Here is a 20200-nt window from a genome sequence, read left to right on the forward strand (position 1 = left end):
CAGAGCACAAGAATGATGGAGGGTTTTTCAAAAAAATGTAAACACACAGGGAAGGAATGCCTTCTTCCCCAACACCGGATAGCTCCAAGTGTGAGAAGGGAAGACCCCCCTCCCCCATGAATCCTGCTTCAGACATGCTCTGATCTGCAGCAGTTTTCTGGGATCTCTGTTCTCTGTGACGCCGCTTTTTCTTATGCAATATTGTTCTACGTAGGACAGGGAAGCCTTGACGACCTCACTCCAGACAACAGAACTTTTAAAAGCGTTCTGTCCCTCTTCGCAGGCTTTTTGCCACACTGAAAAAAATAATCCAGCAGTGGTTCTAAATCAACACAATATCAGTGGTCTTAATTAACACCAATATAACAAGAACGGCAACTTAGCTAAGGCCCCCAGAGAGGTCAGACTGGTTCAGGTCATGGAGGGGATGTCTGAGGGGGACCAGTGGATGTTGTTGGGTTCGTTCGGTCTCAGCCGAATGCCCGGTGAAGGCACTTTGCAGGCCTTTTGCAGGCCCTGAGAAATTGTGGGAGTTCAGGCAGGGCCCTGATCTCTTCAGGGAGCTTGTTCCATCAGGTGGGGGCCAGGACAGAAAAGGCTTTCGCCCTTGTTGAGGACCACCGTGCTTCCTTGGGGCCAGAGATCACCAGCCAGATGGCGGTGGCAGAATGTAATTTTGTTTTGGGGATATAGGCAGAGAGACGGTCTCTCAGGTACACTAGGCCCAGACCTCATATGGCCTTGAAGGTAAGAATCAAAACCTTAAGCCTGATCTGGAATTCAGTGGGGAACCAGCTGAGTTGTTGAAGTATAGGCCGGATGTGGGATCTCCACGGTGTATTGGTGAGAATCCTGGCCACGGCGTTCTGAACCAATTGCAGTTTCCGGGTCAAGGATAAGGATAGGCCTGCATAGAGCAAGTTGGAGAAGTCCAGTCTAGAGGTGACCATCCCATGAAGCCCTGTGGCTAGGTGTTCTGGTGCCAAGTAGGGCACTAACAGCTTGGCTTGGCGTAAATGGTAGAAGGCTTGCCGCACGTTACTTTCTGAATAGATTTATTTATTTATTCATTCATTCATATTTATATACTGCCCTCCTCGAAGGCTCAGAGCAGTTTACATATAAATGAAATTATACATGGAACCATACATATAATAACTATAACATTCATATTATTAACTGATATAACCAGGTAATAGTATAACATAAACAATAGTAATTCAAACATGTCCAGGAGTCTTAGTGGGTTTCCCGGGGGGGGGGGGGCAGGGGCCCGGCAGATGTTGGTTGGTTGTGCCTGGCCTCATCCAAAGGCCTGGTGGAAGAGCTCCCGCCCTGCGGAACTGTTTTAGTCTAGATAGTGTTGCAATTTGGTATACATGTAGTCCGTGGCATTAAGATCACATCTATTCTGCAAAAACCGTGACAAAGAACCGAAGCAGGGAGGAAGGTAAAAACCACTGATGAGATGGAATGGAAGGGTGAAGTTCCACCTTCAATCAATTTGAACCTTCTTTAAGATAGCAAAGGAACAGATTGGCAGTGAAGGCCAGGAATGTACGGCAACTGGGCAAGGCACATAGGCAGAGGGCGTGGGAGCTTCCTCCTGGCACTTCCTCCAGCTGTGGAATGGGGAAATTCCCAATGCCAGCGGGAAACATTTCTCAGCTTGTAGAAGTCAAGCTGTGTTTACCGATGTGCATGTGCCCATTTACATGAATCAAACAAATACATCTCATGTTGAGATGAAACAATGAATGTTAACTATCTAAATGGGATATTTTATGGGATTCAAGGAAAAACAACCAACAAAATCCCTACTGATCATAAACATTAGAACTATAACTTCCGGGATAAACTCCTTGACTCTGTCTACTAGCTAATATGGCTAAATCGACTTTGAATTGAATTGACTAATACCGTAATAAAGTTAAGTGAATTCTAAGCTGAAGTCTTACTGTTTGCCTCCCTCCTCCACCACTGTTTGTTGATATTTGCTCTCAGTCCTTTGAATCTGATAATTGTAGGTAGAGATGAGTACATATCCTGTTGCTTTATGTGGACTTTTAATCTATTTTCAGTTCTGGGACCTGAAAACTAGCAAGGAGCACTCCTGCTATTAAAATTCTGGTCTTCAGAACAGCTCAGAGTGTTAAACTGTTGATAACAAAAATACTCAAACTCTGAACAGTCATTTTCCTGATTAGTAAAATTTTGCGCAATTTTAAACCATTTGTAAAGTATCATCACCTGTCATCATAGTATAATACACAATGGTGTGTCATTAGGGAGCAAACTCCTTTGCGTAAATATGCCTCAGTTTCTCGGCAGGAAAACACAGAGTGCTTCTGTCATATATCCGCTTCTAGAGGACTGTATCCATTCAACATGTTTTACATGGGCATTTGCAAATCTCTGTATAATCCAGAATAATTAGCTATGTGTTTATTCATTTATTAGATTGTTATACCGGCCTTCCCACATGGGCTCAGGGCTGTTTGCAACATAAGTTTTAGTGAATCCGGTGAGCAGTACTTCTGTATATGGACAGAAATAACACCACAATTAATGGCTTATATTCTATATCTCTACTTCCTCCAGCTGAAGAGGCTCTTTCTCCAGTGAGAGAAGTCCTTCCCCCTCAAGAAAGAGCCTTGGCAGGAGGGGACAGACCGTTTAATTTACAGGGAAATTTTCTAGTGGGCTATGTAATTTGAGAGCCCTCTGGTGGCCAGGAGCAAGTAGGGCCAAGCCCCCACATCTGTCAGTGCCCCAGGGACCACTGGGCTCAGACCTCAGATCAGGTGTGGCAAATGGATCAGTAGTTATCTACTCCTGCACTGCAGCCATTTTGGAGGAGGAAGCAATGGGTGAGTTCATGCCCAGGGGTGCCCCCCTGAGTTGTGCTGGATTCCAGTGCTATGCAAGCTGATCAGCGGGTTTGCTGCAAAGCCCTTTCCACTTCAGTCCTGCTTCTTATAGACCGTTTATGCACTGGAGGTTTCATGGTGGGCTACAGGCTGGAGTTTTCGTCATAGCAGGTTGCCCCACCTCTTCCTGCATCCTCATGGGGGAGCATTTGGCCTGGTGTGTCTCATCCACCCCCGATTTGTGCTCCTGCACAAGAGCTAGGACAGTGAAGTTCCCAGTACATAAACGGTCATACTGAGAAAAGCTCCAAGCTTACCTGCGGGGTGTGGTAGAAAATAATTTCATGTTTGCAAATATTCAAATATCTCTAAAATTTCCATTTGGGTTTTGTATATGCATTTTTGTCCTTAAAGTTCGAATCTGAATATTAATTTCCTCCTTCCTTTGAAGTTCCTCAGGACTTTTATCATCTGTTTGATTTCATTCAGCCCTGCAAGTCTTACTTGTTTGCCAGGGTTTTGTTTTTGATTTTTGGTGAACAGCTGGCATCTTTGGGGGAAGAAGGTATTTGGGATTTGTTATTTTATTTTGGTTTTAACGTGTGATGTTTTAATTAATACTTTAAGCCGCCATGGGCGAGGAGGAAAGGCAGAGTATATAAATATTTTAATTAATAAATTTGGCAGGCGTCAAAGACGAAATGCCATACTGAGAAGCTGTCAGATATTACTGGATGCTAAATATTTTTGCATGCCAACTAACGAAACCTGTCTAATGTCATCTATTACATTTGAAATATTGGAACAGACTCTCATATAGTATTGTGAAGTAAAATTGCCATGGGATGTCAAAATGTAGATATTGAATATTCAGTAAATATTGAAACATTCAGAAAACATTTGATGTGTATTTATTATCAACGTTCACTTTAACAAGAGAATTTTGGGAAACGAATTTTGCTTTCGTCCTATGAAAAAAAGCAACCAGGGGCAATGAAAGCCATGATTACCCCTGTGGCAGCTAACGGAGCCTCATCCCTTGGTAAAGCCCACTGGGTATCTTTGATTTCCGCCTCCCTATGATTGTATATGGGGATGTTAAGATTCTGGGGTGCGGGAATATGTATGGCTTTGTGTTGTCAATACCTTATCTTATTCCTCTATACCTTATTCCCCTGAAAGGTAGCCAGATTCCCCGTTGGCTGTTGCTGGGGAAGGCAGGGGGGGAGGAAGTGCCAGATCCAGGACCCATTCCGCAAATGTTGGATAAAGTACTTTCAATGCACTTTCAAAGTAAATTTTCCTATTATGCACAGGTAAATCCAGCTGCAAAAGCACATGGAAAGTGCACTATCCTACAGGAGCAGAATGAGTCCAGGATCCATTCCGCACATGTTGGATAAAGTACTTTCAATGCACTTTAGATTGTCCTGTTCCGCGCAGGAAAATCCAGCTACAAAAGCACCTTGAAAGTGAGTGAATGAGCCCAGGTTGGGAAATTCCTGGATATTTGGGGAAGGAGCTTTGGGGAAGACTCCCTAATTTCCCCCTTTGTGCTTCCTAAACTTTGGAAAACAGGGCTGTGGCTAGGCCTGTACATAGAGCACAGTGAAATAATCCCCTCCATAATCATGTTAACTTACTGTAGCGTATTAAAAGCAGAATATTATCTTTGCTTCACTATTGACATGCTCTTCTCATCCCCTCTAGCGCTTTGCGAACCCTCCTCCATTTGGGGACACGCTGGGACCACGTTATTCATATTGTGTCGATGTTTATTTCCCTTTCCTGCATGCTCTAATAAGCGGCAATGTCCGTTAACAATGTTGACATTTAAAATATCATAGGCAGCTGGATTGAAATGAACGGGGCACTTGACACCTCAGAGCTATTGTTATGGACTCCCCGCATACTCAGACAGATGGTCCCTTTTATTGGTTACAGTGATTTCTTGGTTTAAAGGGCCTCATTCCACAGCCATAACAGCAAGGGGTTTATTATATTTTAAAATGTAACCTGATTCTTGGGAGAACAAGTCGGAGGCCTCTTAGCAGTCTTTGGGCTGGACCGCCACACTCCTCACTACGGATCCTGGCAAGGAAAATTATCAGCTAATCTGTCTTGCTTTCGGATCAGTCATTTGTAACGTAGCCAAGCAGTTCAAGGCCTGGGTTTTGCTGAAATTTTTTTGTTTAAGAGTATACGACTGAAGTGCCTGTAAGAGTTTTATATAAGGTAAAATGTCTCCTCTTCCAGTCTCCCCGTCACACAAAATGAAAAGCAAAAAATCTATTTTTACCCACAAAAGCAAGTTAGGTCAGCATAAGGCCTTGGATACGGGTTCATGCAACAGCTGGAACGATGTTTTCTTACATTGGGAAGTAATTTAATACACAAGAGAGTCTCGTATTCCATCTGAAAAATGGCTCAGATTGCTTAAAGCGTTCAGAGATAACTTTGTAAAAAGCGTGCACATTTCAGAAGGCATCTGTAAGTGCTAACCACCCGTCTCCTCAAAGAGGAAGCCAAGGAGCCTATTATAACGTCTATATACAAATCTTTATGATTATCTTTACTACAAGGTGTAATTAATATGGGTGTGTGTGTTTTATTGGGGGGGGGAGGGTAGCTTGAGTGTGAAAACATCCTGAGGTGAAATTTAATCCGGCATTATTCCATGCTGTAAACTATAACTAGTTCTTTGTTTAACCAAAAAGAAAAAAGAAAGAAAGCAAAGATTTGTCTTTGTCACACTAGCTCAGTTGGTTCTGTTTTTGTTTGCTCCTGTCTTCCCCACCCCCCACCACCAAATCCTTCTATTAAGTAAGCAAACGTGTTTGTTCTGGCATTTGGCCATAATGGAAAAAAGTGAAGGTCATAGACAAAAACCACTAAACTACAAGTGCAGTGATACCTGTTTAAACTGGAAACCAAATGTGGTTTGTGCAATCAAACATTCATCTTGAGGGTGCAGCCAGAGATAATATCAAAAGAGAAAGTTGCAGCAAATTCTTCCATTATAGTATGAGACCCATTTCCTTGCTGGGGGGGGGTCCACAGTCTGCATAGCCAATCTGTGTGCTGGCAAATGAGTTAATAGCTCAGCTGTCCATTTTGTCCCTCTGCCTTCGCTTCTAAAAGACTGCTGGGTTGATTTTGTTTTACGTGCCCAATATGGCTTATTCTTTAACTGTTCCCTCATTTACATTTTTAAAAAACAATTAGAAAGTCACTTCTGGAGCTGGGGAGAGCAGGAGATTCATGACATTACAGATGTGTACCAGTAGGTGCTGTTCTCAGATGGCTTTTCTTCACTCAAGCTTCCTCACATTGAAAATCTGCAAGCACTCACCTTAAAACAACCAAACATTGGTTTATAGAGGAAAACAATTCTGCTAGTCTCCTGGGGGTACATTTGTGAAGACCCAAGTATAACGAAAAGCAAACACATTAGCTGAAATAACAGTGTCTGATCTCCTTATGTCTCTTGTTGCCTGTTCTAAAAACAGTTAGGGACACTTAACTATCTTTTGGGGAATGTTTGCAATTTGTGCGGTTGTGTAGCTAGTTTTCCATCCAGTGGGAGAGACTGAAGATCAATTATTTGCCGTGGCCTTACTCTTCTCCCTTCCAGTTTTGATAAATAACAAGAGGGTTTCTGCTATTTCTTTCCTTGGGGCTTTATCATTAAGATTAAATAACTGTACTCTCAAGCATGCCGCTGAACAAACATCTTTTCAATTATGTGAGTAATGGATGCTTTAACAAAAGGACTATTGAGAAGTCTGAAAGCATGTTTCTCTCCTCCTCCTCCCTCCACCCCGCTAAAAATATTAAAATTAAAGTATCAAGTGACAGAAGAATGTAATTGTTTACCCCTTAGAGAAGTTTCTTAATTCTTTAGTCTTAGAACGTGTGTGTGTGTGTGTGTTGCAAGATTTGTTCATGGCTTGTTTAGCAATTTTTGGAGTTGGCATGAAAGCCAGTAGTAAGAGATGCATGAAGTGTTTTAGTTTAGCATTGCTTAAAAGGAGAACATTTCCTTCCAGGGCTTAGACTACTCTGTACCTGGTCACGGACTGATCAGTTTCAAATGTAGGCCACAAGAATTAGTTTTTGCCATTCCCTGTGCACCTTGGGGAACAAAAATCACATATACTCACCTGCCTTGGAATTGCCTACACTTTGAGAGAGCATAGAATTTTTTTTTTCTTTTTGGTTCTTGGATTGCCAAGAGTTCGAATTATGGCTAAACTACAACCACTTCCTGTATTTCACAAGCAGTAGTGTGGAAAACACTTCCATTTACCTGGGCCATTTTTGATCTCACCTTGCAAAATATTCATTTTATTTGTGTTATTTCCTTCAAAGAGCCTTTCAGACAGTCAAGTCTAATTAGTTAGTAGCACTTAGAAGTCATGCCGTTAAAAATGGGATCCCTGATTGGTTGGTATTCCCCTTGTGACTAATCCAGGAAGGAGGAATAAGAAGCAGCCAGACATGGAACTGGAGTTGCTATTGGCACGCACTAAGCACTTTTCAGCAGAAATTCCCTCTCCAGCTATTACTAATTTTGACACATAAATAGACAGCGGAGAATGTTTAGCACGCCGTCTGACCATTTCTGATGAGCATCTTTTAGAGAACGCTTAAAAGAGAAACTTAAGCGGAAGGCTCTCAGAAGAGCTGGGCCTACACAGAATCCACAGCCTCCTTCAACAGAAAGAGCCGTGTTGGGGGGGGGGGGCTCGGAACAGTGCAATCCTAAGCATTGTTAGATCCTTCTAAATCAGTTTCCTTCAGTGAATTTAGAATGGCTTAATGGCTTCAGATTGCCCGAGAAGGCATCGTATTAGTGTGAACTAGCCATTCCCAATTTGTAGGGAGGAAGATAAAGGAAGCAGTTTAAGGTGGCAATAGGCATGCAGGCTCCGCCCTCTCCCTCGCACAGAAATCACAAGAGAAACGCTCAGGAGGACGAGAGGAGGAGCAATGAAGCTGCCAGTTTCCTAGCTTATGGTTGAGTCCATTGAGGCAAGAGGGGAAAGACCCCTCCAGAGCTTCCACAGACTCTTGGGAGTCCTGAGACCCCTGGTTGGGAGTCCCTGCTCTAAGCACATGATTATATAACATCAACGATCATTGAACCCCCATCGGTTGTCACAAGCACGTTTCCTCCTGAACATGGGTGTCAGAGATTCACCGGCACAAGTACTAGTGTCCACGTTAATGTCCTGTTATTAATGTTATAGTGCCCAGTTTCAATCTGTGCCATTGCAAGTTATAAATAGGATTAGACACAAAGCCCGTTCATGAAAACGGGCTTTGAAAGCCCCCCCCCCCGCCGCCGCGGCCACCCATCAGACACATAGAGGCAGCATTGCCCTCAGGTGTGGCGTTTCTGAGCCCGATGGGAAGGCCTCCCCCCCCCCCCCCGACGATGGCACAGTCTTCCCCCCAGGGCCTCTTCGAGCCTCCCTCCCCGGGAGCAGTGCAGCCTTCCCCTGGGGCCTAGACGCACACCTCAAAGGGGAAGGCCTCCTTGTGAATTCACAGTGTCCTGCCGCTTCCCCGTCGCTTTCTGGCCTGTCCTGGTGAGGGCCTAGATTGTGCCCTCACCCTATTGGCTAGAACTGCTGTCTGTCCTTGTGAGGGATTGGCCCCTCACCCGGCCCCACCCACTCTCTGCCCACTTAGCCAAATATGAATACAGCGAAAGCTGTATAAAGATGAGGATGAAGCATTTTGCTTTTTCCCATTTTCTGTGTTAAATGGGACTTCCCTTGAGATCCTGCAGTACTGTGAAAATAAAATATCTTTAAAAGACTGATGCACTTTCAGGTCAGTGGGTTGGATCCAACCAGCGTTTTCACTTAAGCCTTACCCAGTTCTCGTAACCTTATTACTATTATTGCTACCACAAATTTTCCCACTGTTTTCTGTTCAACAGAGCTTGGCTTAAAATAATAGTCGCTTGGTACAGGCATACAAAAAGCATACAAAACAATTATGCATCTCTTTTCCCTCTTAAAAAAAATCTTTTGGGGAGCTATATTTTTCTCATGGCATGAAGAAGGAATGTTGGCTAATGAAGTAAAAGAGGCCCCCCCTTAATGTCTTTTATGAAATACTAATAATGATGAAGACATGTTTGACATGCTGTGAAATACATTTTTCTAATGTGAAGTTTCTGCCTTTTGTTGGAGATGAGATAGAGTCCCCAGAGGATTTTAGAATTTGTAAATACAAAATTATCTGCCTCCCTGGGTCCCCCCTTCCACAATTCCATTCCTTTTTAAAAGGATGGCAGAAAGCCAGATTACTTACATTACAGTAATAGATTTGATGACCTCTGACTTCAGCTGCAGAGAAGTACATTGAATTTTTCATTACATCAGAGGATGGAGAAAGCTAAAAACCCAGCATAGCAGGCACCATTATTTCATTCAAGGTTTAGCCAAGCAAAATCTTGTGTTTTTTTTTCCTAGAAAGGGGGGTGGGGGCACAATTAAATGTAATATCACTGATTGTAGTAAGTCAGGATTAATACAACAACTGATTTGTTCATCCAAGTTGCATTGATTTTACAGTTGTCTTTATTTTAAAGGGGAAAAAAGAGATAATCTTGCTTTTCACAGTCACTGAATTTAATCAGGAACTCGTCTGATGGCGAAGACTTCCCTACTGTTTCTGCTCTGGGCTGGAAAATGTTATTCTTATATTATTCCAAGGGGGGGGGGAATAGCCCCATGCTGTTCTGAAATCTGCTGCCTTTAAAAGAATTGCTCCTTAATACGCTACTGCTTACACAGTCTAGTTATGTTAATTATCCTATAAATAATGCATTTAATTAATCTTTAGGACTGGATTGTATTTATGATGAAAGCATTGGTCAGACCCCCACCACTATCAAAACCCACCAACCAAACACAGCTTTGACCTACTTGGAAATAAATGCCCTTTCCTTTCTCTCCTCTTCCTTTCCTGTCGAAATTCAGCTTGTAAGTTTCTCAAGAGCAGGAACCTCTGTCTTGTCATGTATGTATGAACACCTATGTACGTGAATGGTTTTGCGTGAATACTAATAATTATAGCATATTGTTGCAACCACATGACTACGTCTCCATTTGGTTCAGGGAGATTCCCTCTCGAGATCTCATAGGTTTCTCCCTTTCTTCCATTGACAAACGCAGCCACTGTTAAGAACTCAGATATAATTGGTCACTTTGTTTGACTCTGTGCACATTCTAGGCAGAGCCAGTTTATCTGTATAGCTTAAGGCAGTGGTCCCCAACTACCGGGCCCGGCTCCCCGCCCCCCCAGCGTAAAACTCGCCAGGCTGCGAGCAAATCGGCCGCCAAAGCAGCTGAGTAGCTTGCGGCCCGGCAAGCTTCCTTCTGTTGGAGGGGGGGAGAGGGAAGCATGGCCACCGGCACACCGGCGGTGCAAACGTGCATGCGCGGCAGGTCCGAGCATGCGCGAATGAGCGAAACTGCCGCGCATGCGCATTTGCACAGGGGCTGCCACGCATGCACAGTGCCCGGATCGCCCTCCCCCCCCATCGGTCCGCAACCCCCAAAAGGTTGCGGACCACTGGCATAAGGTGACCAGATTGTCTCACTTTTGGAGGGACACCTGGGGGTATCTGGCAAATTGTACTTATGTGGAAATTAAAATATATATATATTACAATACTATTTTTGCGTTCTATGCATTCTGTTAAACTTTCTGTTGCTCCATATAGACCAGATTTTTAATCAAGAATCCCCCCCCCCCGGTCAATGGTGTCCTGTTTTACCAATGTTAAAATCTGGTCACCTTAGTATAGCGTATGCTACAGGCCCTGCACTGTGCTCCCCCTGCCATGGATCAGGGCTTTAGCCTCTCCCTCTTGTTTCCTCTTTAAATACACTCAGAATGACACCTCTTTCTACTGTGGGGGGCCCTGTACTCCCAGTCTGGCCTCTCCCACAGCAATTGTGCTCTACTGGGGTCTCTCAAATCTTTAAACTGGTTCCGATGCCATGTGTGCCCCATGTATCTTTAGGTCATTCTTGATTCTAGGCCTTCTGGGGGTTGGAGCTAGAAAATGCTTCCTTTCATCTCATATAAGGGGTTTCAGTTCCAGCATAACGAGAAGCGAACACAGGAAAAACAAGCTACTAATTTCAGGCATGTTGATATTCTCTGGAATTGTTTGTAGAGCAGAGAACCAGATTCTTTCAGGGTTGGGCAATATTGGCCTACATTTGACTAATACAGTGTGAGCGTGTGTGTGTGTGTGAGAGAGAGAGATGTTGTAATGGTATGTTAACCCAGGGTTTGACTGTTCCATAAGCTTTATTACTCTTGTACTATAACAGCTTCTAATAATCAGATGATAAGATCACATCCTGTGGGTAATTGTGTTGTACCGTGACAGGCTAACCGAAGGGAGAAAAAAACATTTCACTGAGAAGCCTAGCAAATGGAAACCTCTCCGTCAAACGGCAAATGTTAAACATCATTTTAATCCTCCGAGCTTTACAATACGGCGTTACGTTATGTTCTCTTGTTAACGTTGCTTTTTGAAAAAAGGAAGGAAAAAAAACCCCCTGTTACTGGAGAGAAATAGCACTGCGTTACAGTTTTCTGTCGAAGGGAGCGAAGCGTTGGCCCTAGAACAAGCTCTCCTTGTGTTTTGATTCCTTTTTTACCTTAGTCATGCCTCCCTCCAGATACAAGAAACATTTAATTCCCGATTTCCTGCTGCTGGCACGAGACCTTTGGCCATCTTTGCAAAATGTATTTTTACTGCTGCCCTCTGCCAGCTGCTGAGTTCAGGGCAAAAATGAAAACACCTTCCCCAGTGTCAGAACTTGTCACAGGGCTCCTAATTATCATTAGACCTGATGAGTTTGAGGGGGTCCCTGTGGCGGCAGAGGGGCAGGACGCTTTCTTGCTGGATTGCTTTCCTTCCCCCCCCTTTTTTTTGGGGGGTGGACAAAATTTAAAATCACCCCAACAAGGCCTCTCAGAAAGAGTGCTGTTGAGTGGCCTTGAGGAAGTACGCCCTTGTTCCTATTCCCGAGCTTAAAGCCGGAGGGTGATCACACAGAATATCTTATTTTTAAAAGGCCAGCGGTGGGTTTTAGTAGAATCCTCTAATTTAAAGCTATGAACAGCTTTTGAAACATTTGCCGGTGGAGTATGCAGATTGCTACTGGCCCACGTGTTCCCATGGCAACCAAACAGAGTCAAACAACCCTTTCTACAATCCCAACAACTACTGCCATTACAAAAATAAAAGTATCTTCGTCAAACCTGTTTCCTTTATTCCAGGGGTAGTCAAACTGCGGCCCTCCAGATGTCCATGGACTACCATTCCCATGAGCCCCTGCCAGCAAACGTTGGCAGGGGCTCATGGGAATTGTAGTCCATGGACATCTGGAGGGCCGCAGTTTGACTACCCCTGCTTTATTCTAACCCAGCCTTATCTCCCTGGTTGAAAAGTCCCCGACACTGGAAGATGCTGGAGCGTTTTTCGAATCTTTCGAGCTTTTCTCTGATGAAATTTCCAACCTCACGCACAAACTGGATTGTGTTTCCCCCCCCCTTATTCTGCCGTGCTATGTTTCTTTTTATTACATAAAAACATTAACTGTAATGTTACAGTGGGAAGCAAGCATTTGGCAGAGTCCGTATTATTTCACTAAGCCTGTGTAGAGAGAGCCATTTTCAGTTTTAGCAGCTGTAACATGTTTAAACTCTGTCTGTAATGGGATCTGAAGACCAATATTCCCCATGGACGTTGCTTAGCTTCATTACTGGCCTGCCGCCAAATTCAGGGCTCGAAAATATTATTCACGCCTCTCTGCACATACTCATGTCAGAGCATGCTCAGATAATGAATTTTGCTTCTAATATGGCATAAATTAGGTTTACATTTTAACATAATTTATGTTGCATTTTATTAAAATGTGAAATCGCAAGCAAGCTAATCCCAGCTCTCTTGAAGCCAAACTGCGTTTGAACATCTAAAAGTATCTTAAATTAAAACTGCATGACTTGGAGCAGGTTCTGAAACAATTTTTTTTAAACAATCTGTGCCTGAGCAAGAGTTGTCTCTCCTGAACTCACAGATGAGGCTGCAGTTAAGGAAGTTTGAAATTTGAACAGACTGCTAAGTTTAAAAGGCAAACGTGTATTTCTCTTCAAAGAAACCGATTTTTTTACCCAATTGCCTTATTAAAGTTTAGACTGTAGAAATTAGACCGAGCGTTGTATTAGTCCTTCAGACGGATATTATTAATGAAATCATGTTGAATGCATTGTAAAACTTTCTATCTCTGAAGTTGAGGTTCAGATTGTAGAGACAACTGTTAATCCTAAAGGGCGATGTGATGAGAGATGGATTGTGGAAGGACAGCTGCCTCCTGCATTTCCGGTTGAAATTCTCTCAACCCCTCTACTCTGCCTCCACTTGCAGATATGTGAACATGATGGTCTAGATCAGGGGTAGTCAAACTGCGGCCCTCCAGATGTCCATGGACTACAATTCCCAGGAGCCCCTGCCAGCAAAGGCTGGCAGGGGGCTCCTGGGAATTGTAGTCGATGGACATCTGGAGGGCCGCAGTTTCTACCCCTGGTCTAGATAAAGTTAGATGCCAGCAGGAGATTCCTGCCAGCGGCAGATCTTCCCCACACACTATCCCCTTACAGTCCCCCGAAACCTCTGGTACAGCCACCACAGGCAGAAGAAAATGGGGATGTTTTTTTCCAGCTCTGCTCAGATTTGCCCAGTTCTTCACTGCAACCCCTCTGGGCTTGTGCCTTTCTGGCCATATTGTTTCTATAAACTTCATAGTCAGTTTTTTAGAGAAGGTGATTAGGGGAAGGAAAAGGGCAGGAAAGTTCTGTGTCCATTAGCATCTCCTTTTAGCATGTGCTTTGCTGAAAGAATATCTCTTATTTTTATGTTGCTTGTGGCCAAAAATCGCCTAGCTAGATGGCATAGAGACTGCAGGAAGAGTATTGCAAGAGGCATCAAGAAGCAGGGCCAGGATGGGAAGGAAGAAGTATCTAATTCGAAACTAAATTTGGTAACCGTTTCAAGAATGCAGATCCAGGGCATGAATTAGCCCCACGCAACATCATTAAGGTCTTATGAAAGAGAGAAGTGCAACTCTTTATCTGCCTCATCTTGTAGGCTTAAGCACAACCATGCTTATTTGCTGGATTCGTATGGGACCATTGCAATAATTTACATTCAGGTGGGTAGCCACGTTGGTCTGAAGCAGCAGAACAAAAGTTTGAATCCAGTGGCACCTTTAAGACCAATTTTTTTTCCGGAAAATAAATAATAATAATATTTGTTGGTCTTTGAGTCCAGTGGGCTCAAACATTGTTCTATTATTTATGTGTACATCTTAAAATGTGATGTACGAACATAAGAAACAGATATTTGGAAATGCTTCTGAATTCTGGGTATGTTCATGAGAGAACTGGCTTTGATTTCTTGACAGCTGTGTACTTGGTGGCAAAACTGGGTTAAGTTGCTGGCCTCCAGTGGAGTAGCCTACTCTGGGAAGTACTCAGTGGGTTAAGTTATAGCTTAGTAAAACTGAGCTGCTGATCTGGACACTGAACATTCTCGTCTGAAGTTTTACAAAGTGGTTATTACAAAGAACTCTTTTGTAGCCAATGCACTTTTTAAAATCCTTTGTTGGTGAGAACTTCTAGTACTGATCAATTATTTGTTCTTTAGATTAATCCTGCCCTATGAAAGATTTATAAAAGGAGAGGAAGATAAGCCACTACCTCCTGTGAAACCTCGAAAGCAAGATAATGCTCCCCAGGAGAGTGAAAGCAAGACAAAATTGTCTGGAACAAAACGGATCAAAACTGAAAGCCAAAAGAGCAAAAAAGAAAGAGATAATGCACAGAAGTCCCAAGATGCACCTGAGGTTAGTTTTTGCCTTCCCTTTTTTAATTAATGGTTTTAGTTGTTCACAGCACTGCTTTGATCGCTATATATACTCAGAAATAAAATCCAACACTGAATTAGATCTCTCTAACAAGAATTGCTTTGGGGGTAAGTGGTGGTGTAAGTCTTGGATCCTTTGTGCAAGGGGGTGGGCAGTTTTCATTGACCCCCCCCCCCCCGCCGCCCTGAGAGCCTTTCAACTCCTGCGGCTTGGCAGGTTGGCACTAGGATTGCGTTCAGTGGCGTCCAAAGCAGCCGTTCCAGGCCAAAGTAGCCAGCGCCGCAGCAGGGGTAGGAGGGGAGGCACTGGCCTGCACCTGCCTGTGTGCACCGGCTGACGCGCTGGGGCCTCCCCTGCCCTCCCTGCACCGCACACAACCCTAGTTGGCACCTCTGTGCATGGGATTTAGAAAGGATCCAAACTTAAACGCGTACAGTGCTGTGAGAAAGGTCAGCAATTTTGTACATTCCGATGTGCATCAGTACATTATGACAACATATCCAGAAAACATCCAATTTCTGTGGAACACATTGGCACTAGGTAAACATTAGGCAACTTGCAAGAAATCGTTTTGAAATTCTGTGTGTGCACATGATGCATTTGAGAAGACTGTTGTTAAAAAAATTAATGCAGGAATCAGCCCATCCCCCTTGGTGACTCAAAACGTAAGTATATTTGTTGGATTTTTTTTTTACTTCACAGACTTCAGGGCACATGAGCACTAAGGATGCTTTTTGCCAGCATTAAATGGGGATGGACATGAATCCAATTTCTTGTCAGCCTCACATAGGCACTGTACTTTGTCCTCCTTGCACAGAAGAATTTGATTAGAAACTAATTCTGGTTACCTGTGGCATATGAAAGCAGTTAAGCAGGTTAACTGGAGTTAGATTTCCCTGTAGAATCTGGGAGTGTAAACCAGCATTTAATCTTCGTTTGGAATTTTAGTTTCTGGGGAAGGGGACTAACTCAGTTAACCCCATATTTGTATGTCACAGGTTACCCGTGTTAGTTTCTAACCAGGATTCTCTCGTCTACCCTTTCAAAAATACATTTTGCAACAATGTTGCTTAACCAAGGGAGCAAAAATAATTCATCTCACCTGTTGCAGACTCTATGCACACTGGGTATGTGCAGGAAAAGCTAGTAGGTAGTGAAAAGCCAATGTTCAGAGCCACCTTTGACATGGTAAGAGTGCTACAGTATGTCATCTTTTACCCACTGTTTTCTACAACGTACAATGCTCTGGAGACACTGCCCCCATGTGGCAGAACCTCATATTGCAAACATTGCCAATCTCTTTGCAATTTAGTCTGGGGGGGGGGCAGGGTCATTAAAAAACAAGCACCTGCCACATGAAATCTAATGGGGAAAACTTTGCCAAACAAATTGACGTTCAGAGTTCAAATCCAGTATCAAAACTGGTGCAGGTCTGAGGGCAGGTAGGTTGAGAGATTCATTACAAAGCTAAATTCTAAACTGAGGCCAGGGTGGATTGCTAGGGTTGCCAACCTTCAGGTGGAGCCTGGAGATCTCCTGGAATTACAGCTGATCTACAGACCGCAGACATCAGTTCCCCTGGAGAAAAAGGCTGCTTTGAAGGTGGACACTATGACATTATGTTATACTAGAAATTAAGCCCGCTGTTGCTTGAATGCAGCGGGCACTAGGTACGGGAGGCAGGGTGAGCGAGCAGGGAGACTCACGGTCTGGGAAACTCACGGCTGGGAGCTGGAGTGGTCCGGGCACGCGGCGAGGCGACGGCGGCGATCTGTAGGTGGGTGGCCATGTGCTGGGGCTGGCGGCATAGCGGCCCGGCCACGGAGGAGGTCGGCGGTGGTCCCACGGGTGAGGCGTCCATTTCGCGGCAAGCCACGCGGTACTGGCGGCGCACGCCCATGTGGCAGCGCGCAGGCTGCGTGGCGTAGGCTTTGTGGGGCCGGCGGATCGGGTGAGCGGCTCGGCAGCGGCGGTCTTGCAGCTCGGAGCGTCTTTCCGGATATCTCGTCGGTGTGGCGTGCCTGTTGGTGGCAGGGCGGCGGGGGCAAAACCCGGGGCCAGCCGGGGAAGTGGCGAGGAGTGAGTGGGGGTGGGTGGGAGGCTGGGGGCAGCAGCGGGCAGGCGGGGAGGTGGAGGGGGTTAACGGGCGAGTCCCGTAGCTTGGAAGGGCAGTCGTTGGGCTCGGGAGGACTGGCTCGGGAGGACTGCGGTGTTTGGGAGACAGGCCAAGTGGCCAACAGGGAGGAGCGCTTCGCGCGCCTCCCAATTGGCCACTTGGCCCTGGAGTGCCACTCAGAGGAGCAAATCAGGAACCGCGATTTGCCCCCCCGAATTCTTATCCCGGACAGGGCCCGCCCTAACTCCTCCCCAGCAGCTCTTAGTCTTTTATTTAATCCGCTCCGCAGAAGCAGATTAAAGATACCCTGCTGAGCACCACCCCATCTCCTCCCCCTGCCCCTCCCAATTGCCCAGGCATTACCCAACTCAAGAGTTGGCAACCCAGTGGATTGCCCATTGCTAGTTTGCAAATCAGGGGCAGGTGCCGCAAAGACTCTGTGCAGCCTGAACTTGAATGAGAAGATGCATTTTACGCTTTCCCAATGATGACATTTCTTTGCCAGAGATTCTTCATGGTGTTTTTTTTCTTGTAATTGAATCATAAATTAAGACAAGTTTAGAAAAGGCATGATCGTGATTAAGACAGGAAAGGCACACCGATCTGCTTAAGCTGCTGTAAGATTGCAACACAGATTGCCAAAAGCACAGAAATTCAAAGTTATGACCCACTTTCCATTCTTGTTCATCCCTTTTATGCCTTGTCATTTATTGGGGGGGAGGGCTGGATCAGGGAGTCCTTCTGTGTGCTCTGATAGCTAAACTCAGTGTAACAAGCAAGCAGTGGGGTGTCAGTCTAAACTCTGAACTTCCTTGCTTTTGTTGTCTGGTATCTCAAATTTCCTGCTTTCTTAAACTGCAGGGTTTTGGCTTTTTTTATGCGAGTCATAGGTCAAGTTCTTAGATTGGGAGCAGAGTAGAAAGGACACAAAATGCAATTATGTGGGTTTCCCACTGCAAGAATGTAATTATTTTCTCCTGTCAAGATTGTAATGTGGATGTTTTTAATATCAGATTCTCCCAAATTTATCAAGAACAGAACAATGATTTTTAAAAAACAAGCCGACACCTTTAACCCTCAAGCTGCTTGAGGACCTGTATGTCCCTACTTAAAAAATGCTTCCTAATTCTTCTGTAGAACAGTGTTAAGCAACAGTTTCACACTCATTGACTGCTAATTGTGTTGCAAAGCAGCCATGATTGTGATAAAAGTGCAATTGCAAGTCCTTGAATTTACATTGCCCTCCTTTTTCTTTACCCTCCTTGTGCAAACCAAGCTAAAATTCAAAGCTTTCCAGTTTAAAATTAACCACAGTTCGTAATGACAGCCACCTTATACGATTTAACAAACAACGGTTTGTTTCCCGTCTGGGGACCTGAATTTTAAAGTGGGATTAAAGCATCGTTTACAATTCTAATTTGAAGGCAACAAAACACACCACAGCTTGTTAGCTTGCCTGATTTAGGTTTGAGACCCAATTGCAATTGGTCTCAAATTGTAATTGTTGTTCTTATTTGTTTTATATTGTTTTTTTATGGGGTGAACCACCACGAGCCAGCTTGTCTGGGAGTGGCAAGATAAAAATCTGATAAATAAATACATTGGTTCTGAGCCAGGGAGTCCTTGTTCTTTGTGTGGCATAAGTAGGCAAAAGCCTGAAGACGGCTAGGCATGTTCTCAATCACATTGTAAATTTGGGGAGCCAATAAATAAATAAAATTAATTTTTGGTCAAAACTTTGATTCAAAAGTAAAATTTGCAAGATGAAAATGTTCTGTCTGCTGTTATGTGAGGTGCATAGTTATGAACCTAATTACTTCAGTGGCTAGCGCTGCTGCACAAGGCAGGCCCAAAAGCTACCCAAAAAAGTCCTCCTAGGCAACAAGCACTCACCAATGAGTGGCATCCTGGCCCAAGCACTGCTCCCTGGGGTCGCTAGGCTCTCCTTTGACCCGTCCATGAAAGACTGGGGTAGGAAAAGCAGGTGGCTCCTAGCTCCACGGCAACAGGCTCCACCCCTTTCCAGTCACAGCCACAGCTCAGTCTGCCTCCCCTGCTCTCCCCCCCCCCCCCCACGAAAGAGGAAGGAAGACCAGGAGGATGCCAGTGGCAGGGTGGTGGCTGGCCAGAGGTGCCATGTGCCCTTGGGAGCAGCCCCCGTGTCCTCTGCAGCTTGGGCTCCTCATGCGGGAAGGGAATATGGTTAAGTGGAGAGCCAGCGTGGTGTCATGTGTTCAGAGCAACGCCCTCTCATCTGGAGAAGAGTTTGATTCCCCACTCCTCCTCCGAGGGAGGTCTGCCGGCTGACTGGATGGATCAGTCACAGTTCTTTCTGAGCGCTCTCAGCCCCACCTGCTTCCCAGGGCGTCTGTGGCAGGTAGAGGACGGGCAGGTGAGTGTAGGATGCTTTGAGACTCCTTCAAGTCGTAAAAAGCACAGTAAAAAAACAAAAACAAAACAGCTCTTCTTCGTCTAAAGACAGTGAGTGCAATCCAGAAATCAAAATGCTTACTTTCTGCTAATTTCCTTGAAAGCTGAGCAGATGTGGCTAACTGTGACCTATTTCATTGCTTTCGGAGGGATGTTATTAACTGCCTTTGCTGGATGATCTCCAGCAGATTTCCTCTATAAAAGGAGCTTCTTGTGGCGCAGGGTGGTAAGGCAGCAGACATGCTGTCTGAAGCTCTAACCATGAGGCTGGGAGTTCGATCCCAGCAGCTGGCTCGAGGTTGACTCAGCCTTCCATCCTTCCGAGGTCGGTAAAATGAGTACCCAGCTTGCTGGGGGGGGGGGGGTAAAACAGTCATGACTGGGGAAGGCACTGGCAAACCACCCTGTATCGAGTCTGCCAAGAAAACGCTGGAGGGCATGACTCGGTGCTTACACAGGGGATACCTTTACCTGTATGACTTATTGCATTTACTTGTTTATTTATTTACTTAATCTATACCCTGCCTCTCTCTCCAGCGGGGACTCAGAGCTTCTGACGTCATTCTCTTCTCCCATTTTATCCTGATAACATCCCTGGGAGGTAGGTTAGGTTGAAAGTATGTGGCTGGCCCAGGGTCAGCCAGGCAAGCTTCCGTGGCAGAGTGGAGATTCAAACCGTGGTCTCCCCGATACCAGTCCAACACTCTCACCACGCTACACCACAGTGGCCTGAAATGTTGGCCGGTCGTTCGTCTTGCAGCGGTAGTGGCTCTCTCCCCTTTCCTCCACACCCCTGGGCCTTATGTAGTTGGTGGCCA

General features: G+C 44.9%; 1 protein-coding gene across 3 annotated transcripts in view; it reads left to right on the forward strand.

Moving 5' to 3' along the window:
- ARID5B (AT-rich interaction domain 5B) overlaps positions 1-20200 on the forward strand; it is a 259355-nt gene that overhangs the window by 229599 nt on the left and 9556 nt on the right. For all 3 annotated transcript variants that reach the window (XM_077350726.1, XM_077350725.1, XM_077350727.1), the window contains one exon: positions 14617-14815. In XM_077350726.1, the coding sequence (XP_077206841.1) occupies positions 14617-14815 (199 nt within the window). The remainder of the gene's footprint in view (positions 1-14616; positions 14816-20200) is intronic.

Source organism: Paroedura picta, chromosome 8 (genome assembly GCF_049243985.1).
Source record: "Paroedura picta isolate Pp20150507F chromosome 8, Ppicta_v3.0, whole genome shotgun sequence".
NCBI lineage: Eukaryota > Metazoa > Chordata > Lepidosauria > Squamata > Gekkonidae > Paroedura > Paroedura picta.